The sequence below is a fragment of the Mytilus galloprovincialis genome, chromosome 5 (genome assembly GCF_965363235.1).
Source record: "Mytilus galloprovincialis chromosome 5, xbMytGall1.hap1.1, whole genome shotgun sequence".
In the NCBI taxonomy this organism is placed as follows: Eukaryota; Metazoa; Mollusca; class Bivalvia; order Mytilida; family Mytilidae; genus Mytilus; species Mytilus galloprovincialis.
In genome coordinates this window covers 101726703-101746233 of record NC_134842.1, presented here as the reverse complement: position 1 = coordinate 101746233, position 19531 = coordinate 101726703, and the positions used below count along the sequence as shown (strand labels likewise).

Genomic DNA, 19531 nt, shown 5'->3' with positions numbered 1-19531 from the left:
AAATAGCATCTGGATCTCCTTGATCGAATGTATTCTGTCTTAAATATGACTGTTTAAAAGCCCAATAACTTTGAAAAATAAAAAGCAAGCGTGAATTTATCATAACTCCAAAGCAACAACTTTTCAAAATCAAAAAAGTATCTTATTTTTACGAATGCGTATAAGTTTTCTGAGAATCGGTCCTAACATACATGCATTGCACTTAGATAAACTTGCAAGTAAATTCTCCGTTACCTCAACAATACAAACCATTCAATTATATTTAAAAAAAAAAACAACGTTCGTTTGCACATTATGTAAAAATGGTTCTTTTTTTGTATTACAAAGCTTATGACTCGAGTATTAAACATGAACAGATCTGTCAGAGGTAGATGGTTATTTAAACTGAAAATCCATTGAATACTTGACAATCAATTGATAGTGAATCATAGGTATATAAAAACACAACTTCGGTTTACATCTGCATACTATAATTACATTGGTAAATGTAACATCAGATTGACCTATCACCAATAATGTATAACAGTTATACAACACAACTTTTAGATATAATAGAATAACTCTTATAATTTTACCAGTAAATGAATGAACTATAGGTCAGAATAACCTGTCTACATTTTACAGATCATATGTATAATGCGATATGTCGACTCGTACGTTTAACTAAACAAATATCAACATAGCATTAAATATAGGTCATAATGGCTAATGTTTGACCTGTTTGACTTAATCCCGAATTCGTATTTCTACAAAAGTAACAAAGACTAATTAACAAGCACATATACATTACCCAAAGTCTTTCAATCATACAATATATGTCATATGACTTGTTTTTGTTAAGCAAAGTTATAGTCTCTTAGTTGAACCTATACATAAAGTTATAAAGTAAAAGATGTATTTGTTAACATAATATTTCTTTGAACATTTACATTTAATTGGATGCCATGGATACTCTTCATCGTTTTTAACGATGGTAACTAAAATCTGCAAACAGTGGTGATTAATCTTTATCATGTACCAATGATGTATATACACATGTTTAACATCGTTTTCAATAACAGTGATTATCAATCATATACATGTACAAAGAAATGTAAATACAATTGTTTAAAATCATTTTCAATATCAGTGATTATCTATCATATGCATGTACACAAAAATATATACAAAAATGTTTGACATCATTTGAATAACTTTGTTTTAGATAAAACTGATTATCATTTTATAGTATTTACAAAAATGTATAAAAATGTTTGACATCATTTTGAATAACTTTGTTTTAGATAACACTGATTATCATTTTATAGTATTTAAAAAAATGTATAAAAATGTTTGACATCATTTTGAATAACTTTGTTTTAGATAACACTGATTATCATTTTATAGTATTTAAAAAAATGTATAAAAATGTTTGACATCATTTTGAATAACTTTGTTTTAGATAACACTTGATTATCATTTTATAGTATTTAAAAAAATGTATAAAAATGTTTGACATCATTTTGAATAACTTTGTTTTAGATAACACTGATTATCATTTTATAGTATTTACAAAAATGTATAAAAATGTTTGACATCATTTTGAATAACTTTGTTTTAGATAACACTGATTATAATTTCATAGTATTTACAAAAATGTATATACAAATGTTTGACATCGTTTCGAATAAATTTGTTTTAAATAACACTGATTATCATTTCATAGTATTTACAAACATGTCTATACAAATGTTTGACATCATTTTAATAACTTTGTTTTAGATAACACTTTATTATTATTTCAAAGTATTTAACAAAATGTAAATACAAATGTTTGACATCATTTTGAATAACTTTGTTTTAAATAACACTGATTATCATTTCATAGTATTTACAAATATGTATATACAAATGTTTGACATCGTTTCGAATACATTTGTTTTAAATAACACTGATTATCATTTCATAGTATTTACAAACATGTCTATACAAATGTTTGACATAATTTTAATAACTTTGTTTTAGATAACACTTGATTATTATTTCAAAGTATTTACAAAAATGTATATATAAATGTTTGACATCGTTCTGAATAACAATTAAAATATCGACCATCTGGTACATGTTTAATGAGTACAAACTCTGGAATGGCGAATAAAGAATGAGATTAAAAGAAAAACATACTTTGGCAAAAATGTTCATGTTATATTTACAAGAAAAGAACGCATGTTTATCATGTGCTATTAAGATTAAATGTACAAATTCTATTAAACTCCTATACTAGCAGTAACATGGAAGATATACTCAAGGACTGACTTGAGAAATCATAATGTAAGGACAGCTTTTGACGAATTCTTAAAGAAAAAAGAACATAACACAACTATTCGTGTTAAGTCGGATCTATACAATAGACGTTCATTTAGAATAACATCTATTATACAATATAGGGTAATGAGCAGTTCTCTATGATATAAATCATTGCATTGAGTCTTGAACAAATGAAATATTTTTTTCTGTTTTGATATTAACGATTGTAATCCGAATCTTAATGAAAAAAGAGATATTGAGTTTACGATCTGTCTTATGTCAAATGTACAAATATACATTTTATACAAATACATGCTTTTTTAAATGCATGCATTGAAACACACACAAATCGAATCCATACACATACATTTAATTATAGACGACGTAGCGGGTACCTTCATCGTGTAAGTTGTACCATGTGTAATGCTATAATATCCATTTAGCAGGTACTTCATGATAAATTGACGATCCATATCTCCAAATCAATATCAATAATATTAAGCAAAACAAAATAACCAATTGCATCTACAAATGTGTGCAATTGGTTAAATGAAACAATTATATCAATGCATAAAAACAATAAAGTACATTTTTGCAAACACAAGGTACAAATTCATATCAACTCTTTCAATTTAAAAAAAAGTATATGAGAATAATATTTGGTGAAGCTATAATTCAACTTAAACGCATCAACCACGAACCGGTTATTATTCTCATTCATTCGTGTAATTCATCTAAATATTTGAAGCAAATGAAAGTAAAAAAATTAATAATGCAAGAAATACAAATTTTGAAATTACACCATTTTACATGAATATATTGCATTGATCACAATTTAAGCGTTAATATACATCCATTATTATCAAAAATTGAGTAAAAATGCATGGATATTTTTACAGCAAGCTACAAAGCATTGATCTTGAAAATCTATTTACAGTCATACTAAAACCTGTCACATATAACATCATTTCATTAATGTGAGGTTTCTGTATGCAATATGGTGCACTCACATCAGACATTTGAAATGCAATTTTACGCAAAAAAGAGGTGGCAAACAATCGATATATTTAAAACTCGATCACCACACTCTACCTCACCCCTCAAAAAAAGTAATGCAAACATACAGTATAGATGATAATCTATATATATATATATATATGGATACACACTGCCTTGTAAATGCAGCAAATCTTAGATAAAAATCCACTCAATAACCTTGTATTAGTTTTAATATTCAGTAATGACAAAGTCTCGAACATTTTAAGAAAACAGATAGAAAGCCTTAAAATGTTCATCATTCTAGCAATATGTTGTATTCAATGTTGTCCGATGTGTTGCTATGACACTAATATTCTTTTTTAGTTAGAAAAGCTATTTATGGTATTGATGATTGATTAGTAACGTGTTGAAGTCGTCAACACTTACTCTTAATGAAAGCATACACGTGTCAGTTGATAGTGGGGATATGCTGTAGTTTACATATACAATAAAGCAAGAAACCATCTCAGTTGTAGAGTTTAACATGAGTTGGTTAGAAGTGACAAGTTGTTATTTTAGAGAAATGTCCGTAGAGAGTTATTACCAAAGATATAGGATCCCTCAATCACGAAATATACTGTTTTTATGTTCTAAAAAAGATCAATATCCATACATGTCCTATGGAGATCATCATGTGGAAATTACCGTTTTCCTAAAAGCAACGCTTCTACCGCAAAGTGTCCTTGCTCCTGAGCTATACGGAGAGGAGTTTTACCTTGTGCGTCACCTATATTAATATCTGCTAAATGTTGTAACAGTTCATTAACAACATCAACATGTCCTTGTTGACTTGCCCAATAAAGTGGAGAACGTCCATCTTCATCACATAGATTGATATCCACCTCATCACACTGAAGAAGTATCTTTACAACCTCTGTCTTGTTAACATAAGACGCTATAGATAAAGGAGAATCACCAGCATTACTACATTTATTGACATCTGCTGAATGTAGTAACAGTTCTTTAACAACATCAACATGTCCTTGTTGACTTGCCCAATAAAGGGAAGAACGTCCATCTGCATCACACAGATTAATATCCACCTTATCACACTGAAGAAGTACCTTTACAACATCTGTCTTGTTTGAATAAGAAGCTACTGATAAAGGAGAATCACCGACATTACTACATTTATTGACATCTGGTGAGTATTGTATCAGTTCTTTAACAACATCAACATGTCCTTCTTGACTGGCTGTATACAGAGGTGATGCACCATCATTGGCACACTTATTGACTTCTGCTGAATGTTGTATCAGTTCTTTAACAACATCAACTTGTCCTTTTTCACTTGCCCAATAAAGTGGAGAACGTCCATCTTCATCACATTGATTAATATCCATTTCATCACACTGAAGAAGTATCTTTACAACCTCCGTCTTGTTGAAATTAGAAGCTCTTGATAAAGGTGAAACACCATCATTGCTACATTTATTTACGTCTGGTGAATAGAGTAACAGTTCTTTAACAACATCAATATATCCTTCCTGACTGGCTATATAGAGAGATGATACACCATCATTATTACATTTGTTTACATCAGCTGAATGTAGTAACAGTTCTTTAACAACATCAAGCTGTCCTTCCAGACTTGCTAGATACAAAGGTGAAGTATCAATATTACTACACAGATTTACATCTGATGAATGTTGTAACAAAAGTTTAACAATGTTTACATGTCCTTTCCCACTTGCTACCAGCAAAGGTGATGCACCATTATTCATACATAGATTTACATCTGGTGAATGTTGTAAAAGTTCTTTAACCACATTAAAATATCCTTGTTGACATGCTGCTAACAAAGAGGATGCACCATTATTCTTAGTTTGGTTTATTTTTGCTGAATGTTGTATTAGTTCTTTAACAACATCAACATGTCCATATGCACTTGCATTGAACAGAGGTGAAGTACCATCATTGTCACACTGATTGACTTCTACTGCATGTTGTAGCAATTCTGTCACAACATCAATATGTCCTTGTTGACTTGCCCAATAAAGTGGAGAACGTCCATCTTCATCACATAGATTAATATCCACCTCATCACACTGTAGAAGTACCTTTACAACCTCTGTCTTGTTAACATAAGACGCTATAGATAAAGGAGAATCACCAGCATTACTACATTTATTGACATCTGCTGAATGTAGTAACAGTTCTTTAACAACATCAAGCTGTCCTTCAAGACTTGCTAGATACAAAGGTGAAGTACCAATATTACTACACAGATTTATATCTGATGAATGTTGTAACAAAAGTTTAACAATATTTACATGTCCTTTCCCACTTGCTACCAGCAAAGGTGATACACCATCATTATCACATTTGTTTACATCAGCTGAATGTAGTAACAGTTCTTTAACAACATCAAACTGTCCTTTCAGACTTGCTAGATACAAAGGTGAAGTACCAATATTACTACACAGATTTACATCTGATGAATGTTGTAACAAAAGTTTAACAATATTTACATGTCCTTCCCCACTTGCTACCAGCAAAGGTGATGCACCATTATTCATACATAGATTTACCTCTGGTGAATGTTGTAAAAGTTCTTTAACAACATCAACGTGTCCTTGCTGACTTGCTACTAACAGAGAGGATGCACCATTATTCTTATTTTGGTTAATTTCTGCTGAATGTTTTATTAGTTCTTTAACAACATTAACATGTCCATATGCACTTGCATTGAACAGAGGTGAAGTACCATCATTGTCACACTTATTGACTTCTACTGTATGTTGTAGCAATTCTGTCACAATATCAATATGACCAAAACGACTTGCCCAGAAAAGTGAAGAACGTCCATCTTTACCACACAGATTAATATCAATCCCATCACACTGAAGAAGAACCTTTACAACCTCTGTCTTGTTGAAATAAGAAGCTCTTGATAAAGGCGAGACACCATCATTACTACATTTATTTACGTCTGGTGAATGTTGTAAGAGCTCTTTTACAACATCCACATTTCCCTTAAGACTGGCTTGATACAAAGGTGATTCACCATCATTGTTACACTGATTAATTGCAGCTGAATGTAGTAGCAGTTCTTTAACAACATCCAGCTGTCCCTCTAGACTTGCTAGATACAAAGGTGAAGTACCAGTATTACTACACAGATTTACATCTGATGAATGTTGTAACAGTAGTTTAACAATATTTACATGTCCTTTCCCACTTGCTACCAGCAAAGGTGATGCACCATTATTCATACATAGATTTACCACTGGTGAATGTTGTAAAAGTTCTTTAACCACATTGAAGTAACCCTGTTGACTTGCTATTAATAGAGAGGATGAACCAGTTTTCTTGGTTTGGTTAATTTCTGCTGCATTTTGTATTAGTTCTTTAACAACATCAACATGTCCTTTCTGACTGGCTATATACAGAGTTGATTCACCATCATTGTTACACTGGTTGACGTCTGCTGAATGTTGGATCAACTCTTTAACAACATCAACATGTCCTTCCTGACTGGCTATATACAGAGGTGATTCACCATCATTGTTACACTGGTTGACGTCTGCTGAATGTTGGATCAACTCTTTAACAACATCAACATGTCCTTCATGACTGGCTATATACAGAGGTGAATGACCGTCATTGTCACACTGATTAGCATCTGCAGCATGTTGAAACAGTTCTTTAACAACATGAACATCTCCGTTTACACATGCAAAAAGCAAAGGGGAAAAACCAATCTCTCCACAATGATTAATGTCACTGTTCCTACTTATTAACCACTCTACAAGGTTACCAAGACCACAAATACAAGTCGTGTCAAGAGCTGTTACTTTTAATTCAATGTCTTCTGTGGAAGCAAGTTCTTCTTGCTTTGGCTGATCCAATTTATTTACAGAGCTTATGAACTTTTCTGTAAAATTGCGAGAATTCATATTTCTATTACTAAATACATTTATTATAAACCCATTCTCCCAGTCCTTTATCAGTCTATCTATATATCTATTGATAAATTTATCAGGTATTCCTATTGCAAACTCTATATCTGTATCGATATTATCTGCTGCCTTCCATATAAATCGTTCGCTAATGAACTCAGGATTAGCATGATCAATAAAAAGCTGTAACATCTTCTTCCCAAAATAGCTGGCTAGAAAATCAAACAATTTATCATGGATTATTTTATATGTGCTAACTTCCTTGACCACATAGGTACCTACAAATGTTTCAAGTGATTTCTGTAAACGTTTTACTGGGGTCCCTTTGTTCAGTTCACATTCTTCAAATAAATCTCCAAGGACTGTCCCTATCTTCATATTTTTAGTGTTTAAGTTTTCTTCACCTAATGTGTAGTTAAACATAACACATAGTACCAAGCTGCAATATTTAACTTTACCAGCCTTTCCTTCACTATACAAGTCATCAAGTTCATTTTGAAAAATACCAAATGGATTGCTGAAAAAATCGCTGATGTTTACATGTTTCTGAGAATGTTGTTTATGGTACAAATTACATAAAAGTGGGAAAAATTCATACTTTTCTGACAATTCCGTAACTTTATTAGCATTGTCCTTGAAGTACACTTCAGCTAAATCCAATTTCTCAGCTGCATTTAGTTTAAATTCTGCCGAGCTTAAGTCAATAGTACATATTTGGAAAATAGACAGTTTGCCAAACTGGTCGTTTTTATATACATCTAACCTACAAGTAACCATAATTTTACAACATTTGTCTTGGAGAAGAGATGTGATGTGATCAAGCCTTTGTTTCCAATCATTGTAAATCTGTTGGTTAAGAATATACCGACCACAAACATCATCAACTACAAATAATGTTTTCCTTCCTGGTTTAAACCATTGTCTTATATCACCAGGGTTATCACATGGAATTATGATATAGCCTTGTTTCATCATCGTTAATGCAACATGACGTGACAGAAAACTTTTTCCAGTCCCTGAGTTTCCAACAATTGTAACTGTACTTTCTGTCAAAATATGTTCCATCACTTTTTTCTCTGCTGTAATATGGACAAATTGTTCGTCATCAACTTTCCACTGATTCAAGCGTCGTTCAAACTGATCTACAAGTATAACAAAAACTCATTTAAAACAAATTATTCCATAATTTAGTTTGATTGTACACATAAGAATTATAACTGATTGACAATTTGAACTTGCAGACACAAAGTAATCAAATTTGGATTATCTTGTATGACTAGTCTCATATAGTTAAACTAATATAGTTAAAATGTCAGTTTTCCTACCAAATCTTTAGTTATTTGTACCTTATCTACTTCGAAACATCAATATGATCTAATGGATAGAGAGTATGGCTTTAAAAATATTGACATATTTGACTGAGTTTACTCTACAGTTCGTGCATTTTTTATTTGTTATTCAACGCATAATGTTTAACTAAGATACGTCGGACGACCCTATTCGGACTAGTTAAACAAGAGATCAAAGCTCTCTGGAAATCAAAATCTCTTGCACCAATTATTTGAAGGGTGCGGATGTGTACACCTTTCTTTATTTAATATACTCTCATTTTCCATTGCTTTTTTCACTAACTCAAACGGTAACAATTTGCTGTTCCAAATTTGCATTTCTACAGTCAAAGTCTCTAAAAGATATGCTCGGGAACTAATTATATGAAAATCAAATGCTTATAAAATACGGAGAGCCATAATTAAAAGGGAAAGAGGAGAGAGGCAATTACCTACTTAAATAAACAAAAATATTATTTTTTGTTCTTTTTGAAAATCACAAAAATACAGTTCTAATTTGTTATTGGACAAAACTAATTATAAATAGTTCGTCTCAAATCCAATTAACTCACATTTTTTTTATGTTTCAGTCTGCGAAATGGTTTAACTGTCCATTAAGTCGAATATATTTAAACTAGTCCAATGCAGGTGAATTGGGCTTTTGCGCATGTTTTGTTCTTCTTTTCTTCGGTTTTTGTCGTTTTGTAAGACATTGAAAGTTCAATGATTAGGTAAATATTGACATTAAAAAGAAAAATCTCAAAAATACTGAAAAATACTGAAAATCAATTCGTAAAGTCCATTCTCATAAGGCAAAATCAAATAACAAAACGCATCAAAAACGAAATGACAAGAGGTGTCATATTTCTGACTTTGTACAGGTATTTTCAAATGTAAAAAATGGGGGATTAAACCTGGTTCTATAGCGCTAACCCTCTCATTTCAATGACAATTACTAAATTCAGTTATATTTACATTGATGCGTTAAATAAACAAACACAATAAATAAAATATTCAAAATATGGGTACATCAGTCATCATCGTAAAACAATTTTAAAAGGGACAATTTAACAGAACACAACAACATCTACTATCTACGAACACATTCATTACTTTGAGTGTCTGACGTCAGAAAACTTTATACGTCAGATACATTTGTTGTTCAATGTGCAAACAAACGATTTTAAAATTTACATGGTCAATGTTAGAATACAGGGTTAAAAAATCAAAAGCATGTAAGAATAAATTTCTGAAATAGACCGAGATTTAAACTAGTCAAAAAGTTATATATGGAATTTATAAGAATCCACAAAAAGTTAATTCCACAGAAAGGTCTGTTTTAATTTCCTTGCTCTTCCGACTCGGGAATTTCAATATCCTTTTTTCTTCGAAGGTCTTTCAATATCATTTTAACTGATCATTAAATGTTTACTGTAACACATTTAGCCTTTTACTGTAACACATTAAGCCTCTAAACATTTTATACACTACCAACAATTTGACTAGCGTGTACATGTACATTAAATATCGCTATATAAACAGTACTTTTAGGAAACATCACTTATCAGTACATTAAATGCCGCTATATAAACAGTACTTTTATGAAGCATTACCGATCAGTACATTAAATGCCGCTATATAAACAGTACTTTTAGGAAACAACCCTATTGAGTACATTGATTTTAATATCATTTTAAGTAATGTTGAGGAAAAGGTGTATACAGTACTGAAAATGTCAGCCATTTTTCAGTACTAGAAATTTCAGTCATTAAATCAAAAGTATTTAAGAATAAATTTCAGAAATAGACCGAAATTTAAATTAGTCAAACAGTTATGTTAATTGTTAGATCAAAAGAAAGAACAATGGTATTTACATGTAACATCGATGTATATTTCAAAAATATTATATCCCTATATATCTTATGACATTTTAAATGTGATGCTCATAGGATTAACTAAAATTCAGTTTCTTGACTTGGTCAATGTCCAACTCTAGGAGTCGGAATAGATTGGAGAAACATATATCATTTATTATTAGAAATTAATGAAATATTTCAAGTACTAAGTCATCAAGTTGAGACAAAAGTCGTTATTTTTAGTTTTTGTCAGAAAATCCTTTTGAAATAAAAGCCTGATGGATTATTCCCTTTCGTTTAGAAAAAAACTAGTGTTTTATTTATATTTTCAAAGAACATAAAGCCTACTTTAGTGTGATGTATCAGAATTATTTAATTTTTTTTTATATCGTTTGACGTTTAAATACTCATTTTAAAAATTTCAATAAACAACCCAGTTACGACTTAGTAACTTTTCCAAAGTTTTCAGGTTGTTTCTATTGTTTAAGTGTTATAAATTCCATAGCACTTTTTATTCAAACAGTGTGTCAGCTTCTGGTTGATAGATTTTAAATAGATATGAAAATTATGAGCTATTGTATGATTGACAATCAGACAAACCACCAAACTTCAAATAAAGCCAATGCTAGCAATTTTGGGGAGCCGCTAAAATTTGTTTTGATACAGACGATAAATAATGTAACATAGCAGTATTTTGCAAAATAGCACTTACCAAGTATATGTTTTGGGATAATTTCATCATGTGCTATTTCTTGTATGTTGGTATGAGACACACGCACATCTAAAACAAAACTGTTTTATTTTATTTGTTATAGACATGATAACATCTACGATTTTAATATTGAAAACAGGTTCACCTGTCTTGCTATCAAATAAAAACATTCCACAGTGTGTTTGTTGTAGACAGCAGTTTCACTGTAAGCTTATAAGCGATTATAAGACATAGTTTATATTGTAAACCGGAAGCAATTGCCATTTAACTGAAGTATGTTACCAAGTTAGCTTTTAAACTGATGTTTACATAATGGAATAGCGAAAGTGCTGCCAAATCTTGTGAAATCTTGAATCGGGGTTATAAACAAAAAGTTTTACCGACCATAGATTTATCAGGATGTATGATTGTTTTACATACTAGTTTGAAGTTTCACTTCACATAATAGTAGTTAAGAAGCGTATTACTTTTTCAGCATCAATGACTGTCTTGATTTTTACCTGACATATCGAACCTGTGTTATATGAACTTGAAAACAGCAAAATTGTCCACATACTATTCCAATACATTAGAACCTAGACACTGTTTTTGAATTCTATATACTTTATTTTGCTTTGAAACTTGTTCTACCTGTTACACAAAAAGGAACGCTTGTAACATACTCATACGATATTGTTTACCTTTTTCCTTTTCTCTCTCTACGTGTTTCTTCATGCCTAAAACATACGAAAACAACATTTGTTTATTTTGAGAGAATTACAATTATTTCGATAGACTTAATACTTGGTTAAATCTTATGAATTTTATAACAAAAAATCTAAATTAAATTTAAGGACAATTTATACGTTAACATGATAAATAAGAAGATTTGGTATGAGTGCAAACGTTCCATCGAACTCACAATGTATGTGATATTTACAATTATAGGCCAACGCACGACCATCACTATGGAGCCTTTGATCATACCAAACAGCAAACTGCGACAGTCTTCAAAATGACTAATTATGAACATTTAATACATGAAAGTCAACGGTCTAATATTTTGACAAAAGATAACTAGAAGCACGTTTGAACCACACCACCAAACGACAACCACTGAACACCAAACTTTAGACTTACAAAAAAGTATAACATTGCAGCAGGTTTAAACAGACGCCAACTTTTACTTTAACCTAAACAGAAGCGTAACATTACAACATGAAAAGATTTTATATTCAAGTAATGAAAGTAATGGGAAGATCTGACAAAATATCTGATTTAACTTGCCGCATGTGTGCGCCTGTCTCAAATCAAGAGCCTCTGGTTGAATAAGGATTGTATGTGTTTTAATGCTAGTTCATTTATATATTCTGGAGTTACTTTTGACGTCCGTGTTCGCTGACTTAGTTTATAGTTTTATGAAGGGACCAGCTGAAGCCCGCTTCCGTATGTGAAGTTTAAGTGTTGTGTTGAAGAGTAATTGGTGGCTTTCGGCTGTGTTCTACTCTTTGCTCGGGTTGTTGAGTTTTAAAAATATTCCCTATTCCTATTCTCGATTCTATGAAGTCTCCCTCAACAAATGTTTTTTTTTTCTATGACTGCAGCCCAAATGAAGATATACTAGGACAAAAACACGAAACAATTGGAATATGCAAAACTGAATGATTTAAAGTTAACTCTTTCACAGATCATGCAATATGACGTTTGTACGTTTCAAAATAAAACTGAAACATAACTGTTTATAAGTAAAGTAACTCAAAGGAGATTCAAAACGGAAAGTTCCAAGTCAAATGGCAAAATCAAGAGCTTAAACTCATCAAACGAATGAATAACAACTGTTACTGGCCTAACTTGTATTTAGTACAGACATATTCTGATGCATGAACAAAAGAGAGTGACAAAATAGTAAAAAAAGTCAAAATTAAGGGTAGAGCAGTCAACAGTGTGTTTAAATCGGAACTACAATAAAAAAAACCATGATGTCTTATATGCATGATAAATTGTATTAGTCGTTAGTGGCTCTAAACTTGTTGTCAGTTATTGCGAGAACTATCGGATCTGTACTTAATGTCTTTTTGTTGTTAGAATGTACACATACCCAGCCACGTTCACTTGTATTTGTACTATTTAGCGTCACTGATGAGTCTTATTTAGACGAAACGCGCGTCTGGCGTATTAGATTATAATCCTTGTATCTTTGATAACTATTTATTTTTATCCATTTGATGAGTTAAGCCCTTTTCAACTAATTTTCATAATTCGTTCTTAAGTTGTAATGTTACATTACTGTCCCAGGTTATGGAATGGTTAGTATCCAGTAATATGTTTAACCTCGCCATATTCTCTATGTATGGGCCTGTACCAAGTCAGAAGACTATAATTCATAGGTTGCCGTTTGTTCATGTTTTACATATTTGTTTTTCGTTATTTTTTTACATAAATTAGGCCGTTAATTTTCTCGTTTGAATTGTACTTTCTGGGCCTGACTATGCGGTTTAGGCTTTGCTCATGGTCGAAGACCGTACGGGTACCTATTGTTTGTAATTTCTGTGTCATTTGTTTTGTCTCTTGTGGACAGTTGTCTTATTTGCAATCATACCACATCTTATTGTATGGGAACATTTAACAGATAAGCACAAAAAGGCACATTTTACAACCTCATTGATTTCTTATTTTTGTATAATTATTTATGTATAATAAACTAATAAAAGATTGAACGACTTAAAGTACATGGACCAAATGATAAGATTAACATTAACTCTGACTTGAATTATATTTACAGCAGTAATTTTATATTTTTGGGATTTTTCTCTATGTTTTCAAAATACTTTGAGTTGAGATGTACTTGCAATATCATACTAACAATTGATAACATAACGTCAGCTGAATAAATGATCTAAAAATACCTATTTGACACCACTGTATTTCAAGGTCTGAAACCTCAGTTTTCTCTATAGCAGAAGCAAACTCAGTATACGGTCCTCGTCTAAGAGCTTCCAGAAGCTGCGCGTATGCATCTTCACCTTTGTGGACTAGTTTGCTTAGTAAAAGTCTGTTACTCTCGTGTCGAGTTATTGAATAATTATAAACTTCCTCCTTTTCTTCAGTATCTAAAACACCCGTCTCATAAAGGTGGTCTAATATATCTGTTCTACAATCCACATCATTGACAAACATCAAGTAATTCTTTTGTAGCTTTATGACATGTTCATGGATATCTGAAATATAAGAGAAGTTAGTGACAAAAGGAGAATGTACAAATTGAGTAATCCAAAATTTGACTCTACTATTTTATGTCTTTATCAACATGTTAAATACGTTACTACTAGTTTAGCATGTTTCAGGTTGAATAGTAAAACTTACTAATTTTAGTTTTTTCTTATTATTTCGTTTTAACGTTGAAAACAATAAAAGTGTTTCCCCCGTAAAAATGTTATCAGTTGTCTTGAAGTTGGCTGATTTCTTAAAGTTTTTTACATATTGAAGTTGAAAAGTTAGATATTTATCTAAAATTGTGAAATATGATTGATGAGGTTAATTCGTAGAATGACACAATATGACTTAAAATGAACTATCGCATTCATTTTCGAAGAGAACTTGGTGTCGGAGTTAATAAGCAACATAAATGTAACGTAACAATGTATCTGATAGTGTTGTCTCACGCCATTTTCAAATACTTTACCTCAATTTATTGCAAAAGCAACTTTGGAATATACTGTAGATTCATTAAAATTGTGAAATTACCAATTTCCGAGGATTTACAATATTCATCCTGTGTTTATACTAAAACCACAAGCCTACGGAAAATGTATAATTCGGTGAACAATTATTTTTGTAGGTGACCTATATCGTCGAAAAATATGAAAATTAGGAACCCTTGAATGATAATAAATCTGCAATTAGTAAATCATTAAAAAGTGATGATAACTTATTGGTAATAGGTGACACAATGCTGAACACACTTTTCTGATTATAGCTTTAAGATTAGTGTTTGCGTGTGTAATCGTGTTTGTATGATGATGGACACAAGAAATGAAGAAAGATTGTTAGTTTTCTCGATTGAAATGTTTTACATTGTCTTATCGGGGCCTTTTATAGCTGACAATCTGCGGTATCGGCTTTGCTCATTGTTGAAGGCCGTACGGTGACCTATAATTGTTAATGTTTGTGTCCTTTTGTGGATAGTTGTCTCATTGGCAATCATACCTCATCTTCTTTTTTATATTTTTGTAATTTTCAAGGTAAATCGTTCAAATTTTGAAATGTAACATTTTCTACTGAAACAACTTACTTATGTCATTCCAACTTATATGTTCATCACGGCTTTCATCACATTGCATTTTACTAACAAGTTCTAGAACGTCAGTGTTGAGTGGGTTAGATTCTTTTAAAACATCTACGAATACCTCCAATGTACCATAAGGTCGTTCAGCCAAGATATCGAGCAGAACCCTGTTACGTTTACGTTGTGTGGTTGGTTTTATAATTTCCTCTCTGTCCTCTATCATCAAACTACATCTGGAAATCAAGCTATCCAGAACCGTCTTGTCAAGTACTGTTTTATTTAGTAACTCGTCATAGTTAGGAATAAGACCATGTTGTTTCTGGTCTGAAATAAAAAAAAAACACTGCTATGTGATCTGTACATATAGACATATGATGAACCAGCTTCATGTGAATTGGAATATAAGGTCCGACGATTGTATGTAAAGTTCTATTTGGCTACTGATAAAATAAGTCAATCATGGTTCAATAGTGTTTACGCATTTTGTTACATTTGTCGTACACTCTGTACCTCACATAACTTGATTTCCTCTGAAAGACCGGCCCTTGCATGTATCAAGGTCGTTCCATCATTTCTAGTCACTTATTTAAAAAAATGCATACCTGTTTGAACTTTGTGTTGCTTTAAAGTAAGATTTTATTGTGCTACCAATCACTCTTTTATAAAAACAAACAACATATTGAACTAAAAGCTGCAACTAAATCCTGCTGATAATACTGTACACCTCAGCAGTATTCTTTTTTTTTTTTCAAATAAGAGAACGTTATCTTTGGACATTTTGCAGATTTTTCTCTATCAATTAACCTTTCTAGATACAAGTTATTTTTACAGAAAACCTTTTTATCATTTATTCTGAGTTTGGGTTATATTACGAAAGATATATGAACATGTTTTCGACAATGACAAAAGCTATATGCTTGTCATAGCTGACCTGATCAAATGAAGAAAAAAATGTGAGAAGGAGGCTCCTGACCGATTTGTGTTCACTCATTTCATCTTGAAACTGTTATAAATGTAAGTCATTTTGTTAAGTAGTACTCAGGAAACGTTTTATAAAAATATTTATTGAACGAACAGGGTGACGAACAGTTCATTGACTAATGAAGAGATAGATAAGGAAAATGCAATATTACTTTAAAAAATAAACTACTACTAGTATTACCTTTGACAACACGCTGTGTTTGTTTTGACTTAGGGTCTTGTTGTGGATGTGTTACCGTCTTCTCTGGTTTCTGAAAAAAAAATGTTTTTTTTAACTTGCATGATTTACACACGAAGAAATGTTATTTTAAAGGAATTTGTCGTATATAAAAGAGTGGCAAAAGATAGAAGAGGAGCATTCCAAATCATAGATAAAAAACTGCCAAGGCCATGACTGAAAACAGAAAAAGACCACAACATTTTCTATACAAGACACAACATAGAAAATTAAAGACTTAGCAACACGAACCCCACATACAACTGGGAGTGATCCCACGTTTGTACTGCATATAACACCCGTTTTGATTTGTAACTTAATAAGTATTTTCCAAATATCAAGGATAATCTAAAACAAGTCAAACCGTAATACTAGTTTCTTCTAGTTTACATATTTGAAATTTTTTAAACCGGAAAACAGGTAATCCGAGCTGATAATTATAACAATGGTATGTAAATCCACAGCCATTCATTTAAATCGCCTTTTATACATTGATGTTAAATCACGATGTTTAAACCTGAAGACTTACACAAGTTGTCAAGGCTTCTTTTCGTTTTTTCGGTTCTTCAATTTGTTCGTCGTTTTGCAACTCTGAATGAGAAGAATATACACCAGATACTTCACAAGACGTCAAGCTGTGTTCATCTGGAACAAATGTAACAACATTTGCTTTCTGTATGTAGCTAGGTACATGTTCATTCTTTCCTTAAAACAAATGTACATGTCAAATTAAATCTCAAAGTGTCCGTGCTCCGTAATAAAGTATAACACATTTATGTTGTCAGTATTGAAATACCTTCAACTAGTTGCAAGTCACACACAAATAATTCTATGCAAAAACAGATTTTATGGAAATTGATACAATTTATCAGAATTTAATTGCAAAATTTGGTGGTTCTCATTTTTCCTTTTAGCAAATAAACCTTATTGCTTTGAGTAAATATTATCATTTTTTATTATATTACCTGTGTCCAAAAAATGTTAGCTGTTTTTAAGTGTTTGCAGAGCTTGCTGCTTAAATGATGTTTAATTACCATCACCAATGATTATTTATTATCGCGCGCGCGCAAAAAAAATTCACAAATAAAATACTTTGTATGTTGTGTGTGTTTTCTCTTGTTGCTTCATTCCTTTTTAGTTTTTTCCCTTTATTTTTTATTTATATGAAAATGATTTTATTCTTAAAAACCAGATCTAAAACATAATCAAATAATGGATAAAGTCTGACTGTATTTGAAATCACATTTCTATATGACAGATAAGCTAAACATTGTGATTCCTATTCAGCTCAATAGTTTTCTTTGTAATCTAATGGTAGATGTATGCATTAGCATATTTGTTTTCTTCTGATAAACATATTACAATGTAGTAACCACTACATAATGCACACATACAAATACCTGGATCTTTAACCCATTCAAGAAGAGTGTGCCTGAACTGCCGAATATGTATTGGTTTCTTTGCCATTCCAACTTTCTCCATTATGTCTTTAAAGAGTTCATCGTCTGCCTCAGATAACTTGATTACATCGAACTCTCCTGGAATAAGATTAAAGTTCATGTAGCATATTTAGATGCACGTTATAGATAATCGTTATTAAGGTTTTGATTTAGAGATAATAAATTTTTGTAAATATTAAATAAAAAAATGACACTCTATTCAACATCTGTACAATATACTAATTCATTTAACCTGACTTATTTTGAAATATTTACAGCGTGACATATTTAGATATAATCTTTACGTACAAAGAGATTCTTACATGGAATATCTCGAATTTTGAACTGTATTTCTCCCTCTATATAGTTTATAACTGTAAATAGGACAAACATATTGTGTATATATCCCATAACTAAAACATGTTCTTTGGTTTATCATTTGTAGAATAGTTTCCACTTAAGGTGCATGGATGTAGAACACTACCATATATTCTGATATATACATTACGAATGTTGGCAGAAGGCAAAGCCACTATAGTACAACGAACACATTAACATTAATTATGGTAGAGAAATTGTTTCTTATTAGTATGGAACTTATAATACGGACATTGATTTCACTTTTACAATGTCATTTTTAGGTTTGCTTACATTGTCGTATAATAAAAGAAAGTTTGTTTTAAATCAGGTAAACAGAAAACTGTGCAGCCACAATGTGCGCCTGTATATTCTTTCCTTGCATCAAACGGTGTTTACATGTTTGAAAGTTAAAAAGAATGTATGCAGCAAGAGACTAAAGAACAAACGTATACAACATATCATGATCATGATTCAAATATCAAAAGCATCAAATAACTATGATGTTTTAAATTTAAGCCAAGCCCAATTAAATCACTCAGTAAAGTATTGTTTTCTTCAAATACCCCCAAGTACCTATAAACCCTGTTTTCAATATTTTAATGCAATATACTTTACCATTTTTGATAAAGTTGTCATAATACTGAAACAGACTTGCTCTCTTCAAAACACAATGCAACTGCCATTCTGATAAGTTATGTGGTTGATTTGCCATCGCAATGAAATAATTACCTACAATCATATATAACACGGTAATACAAATATGCTAATGAATTTGAAATATCTAATGTGTTTGATAATATCATGCTACAAAAAGTTTAGTAGGTCAAAAGTAAAATCACAAAAATACGAGGAAAAATGACAAAATGACTTGGTACAGGCATTATCAATGTAGAAAATATTGGATTTAACCTGATATTATATCTCTTAACCTCTTACTTGTATGCCAATTCCATCATAAGTTCTCTTTTTCCATGGTTACAACCAAACATATACTTATAGTGTTAAGTTCCAAATTGGTCGTTTCAACTTTAGAATTGAAAAAGAACAGAAGTGACTAATTATAACAAAGAAACTATCAATTTGGTGAAATAACATGCGTTAAATTATTCAATACACAGCGGTTTTTACTGTTTCCATTTATAGAATAT

General features: G+C 31.2%; 1 protein-coding gene across 1 annotated transcript in view; it reads right to left on the bottom strand.

The window, feature by feature from the left end:
- Positions 1 to 3860: 3860 nt before the first annotated feature.
- Positions 3861 to 19531, bottom strand: part of LOC143076904 (uncharacterized) — a 313655-nt gene continuing 297984 nt past the window's right edge. Inside the window, exon 5 of the mRNA XM_076252791.1 lies at positions 3861 to 8368. Coding sequence (XP_076108906.1) covers positions 3966 to 8368 — 4403 coding nt within the window. The 3' untranslated portion in view covers positions 3861 to 3965. The remainder of the gene's footprint in view (positions 8369 to 19531) is intronic.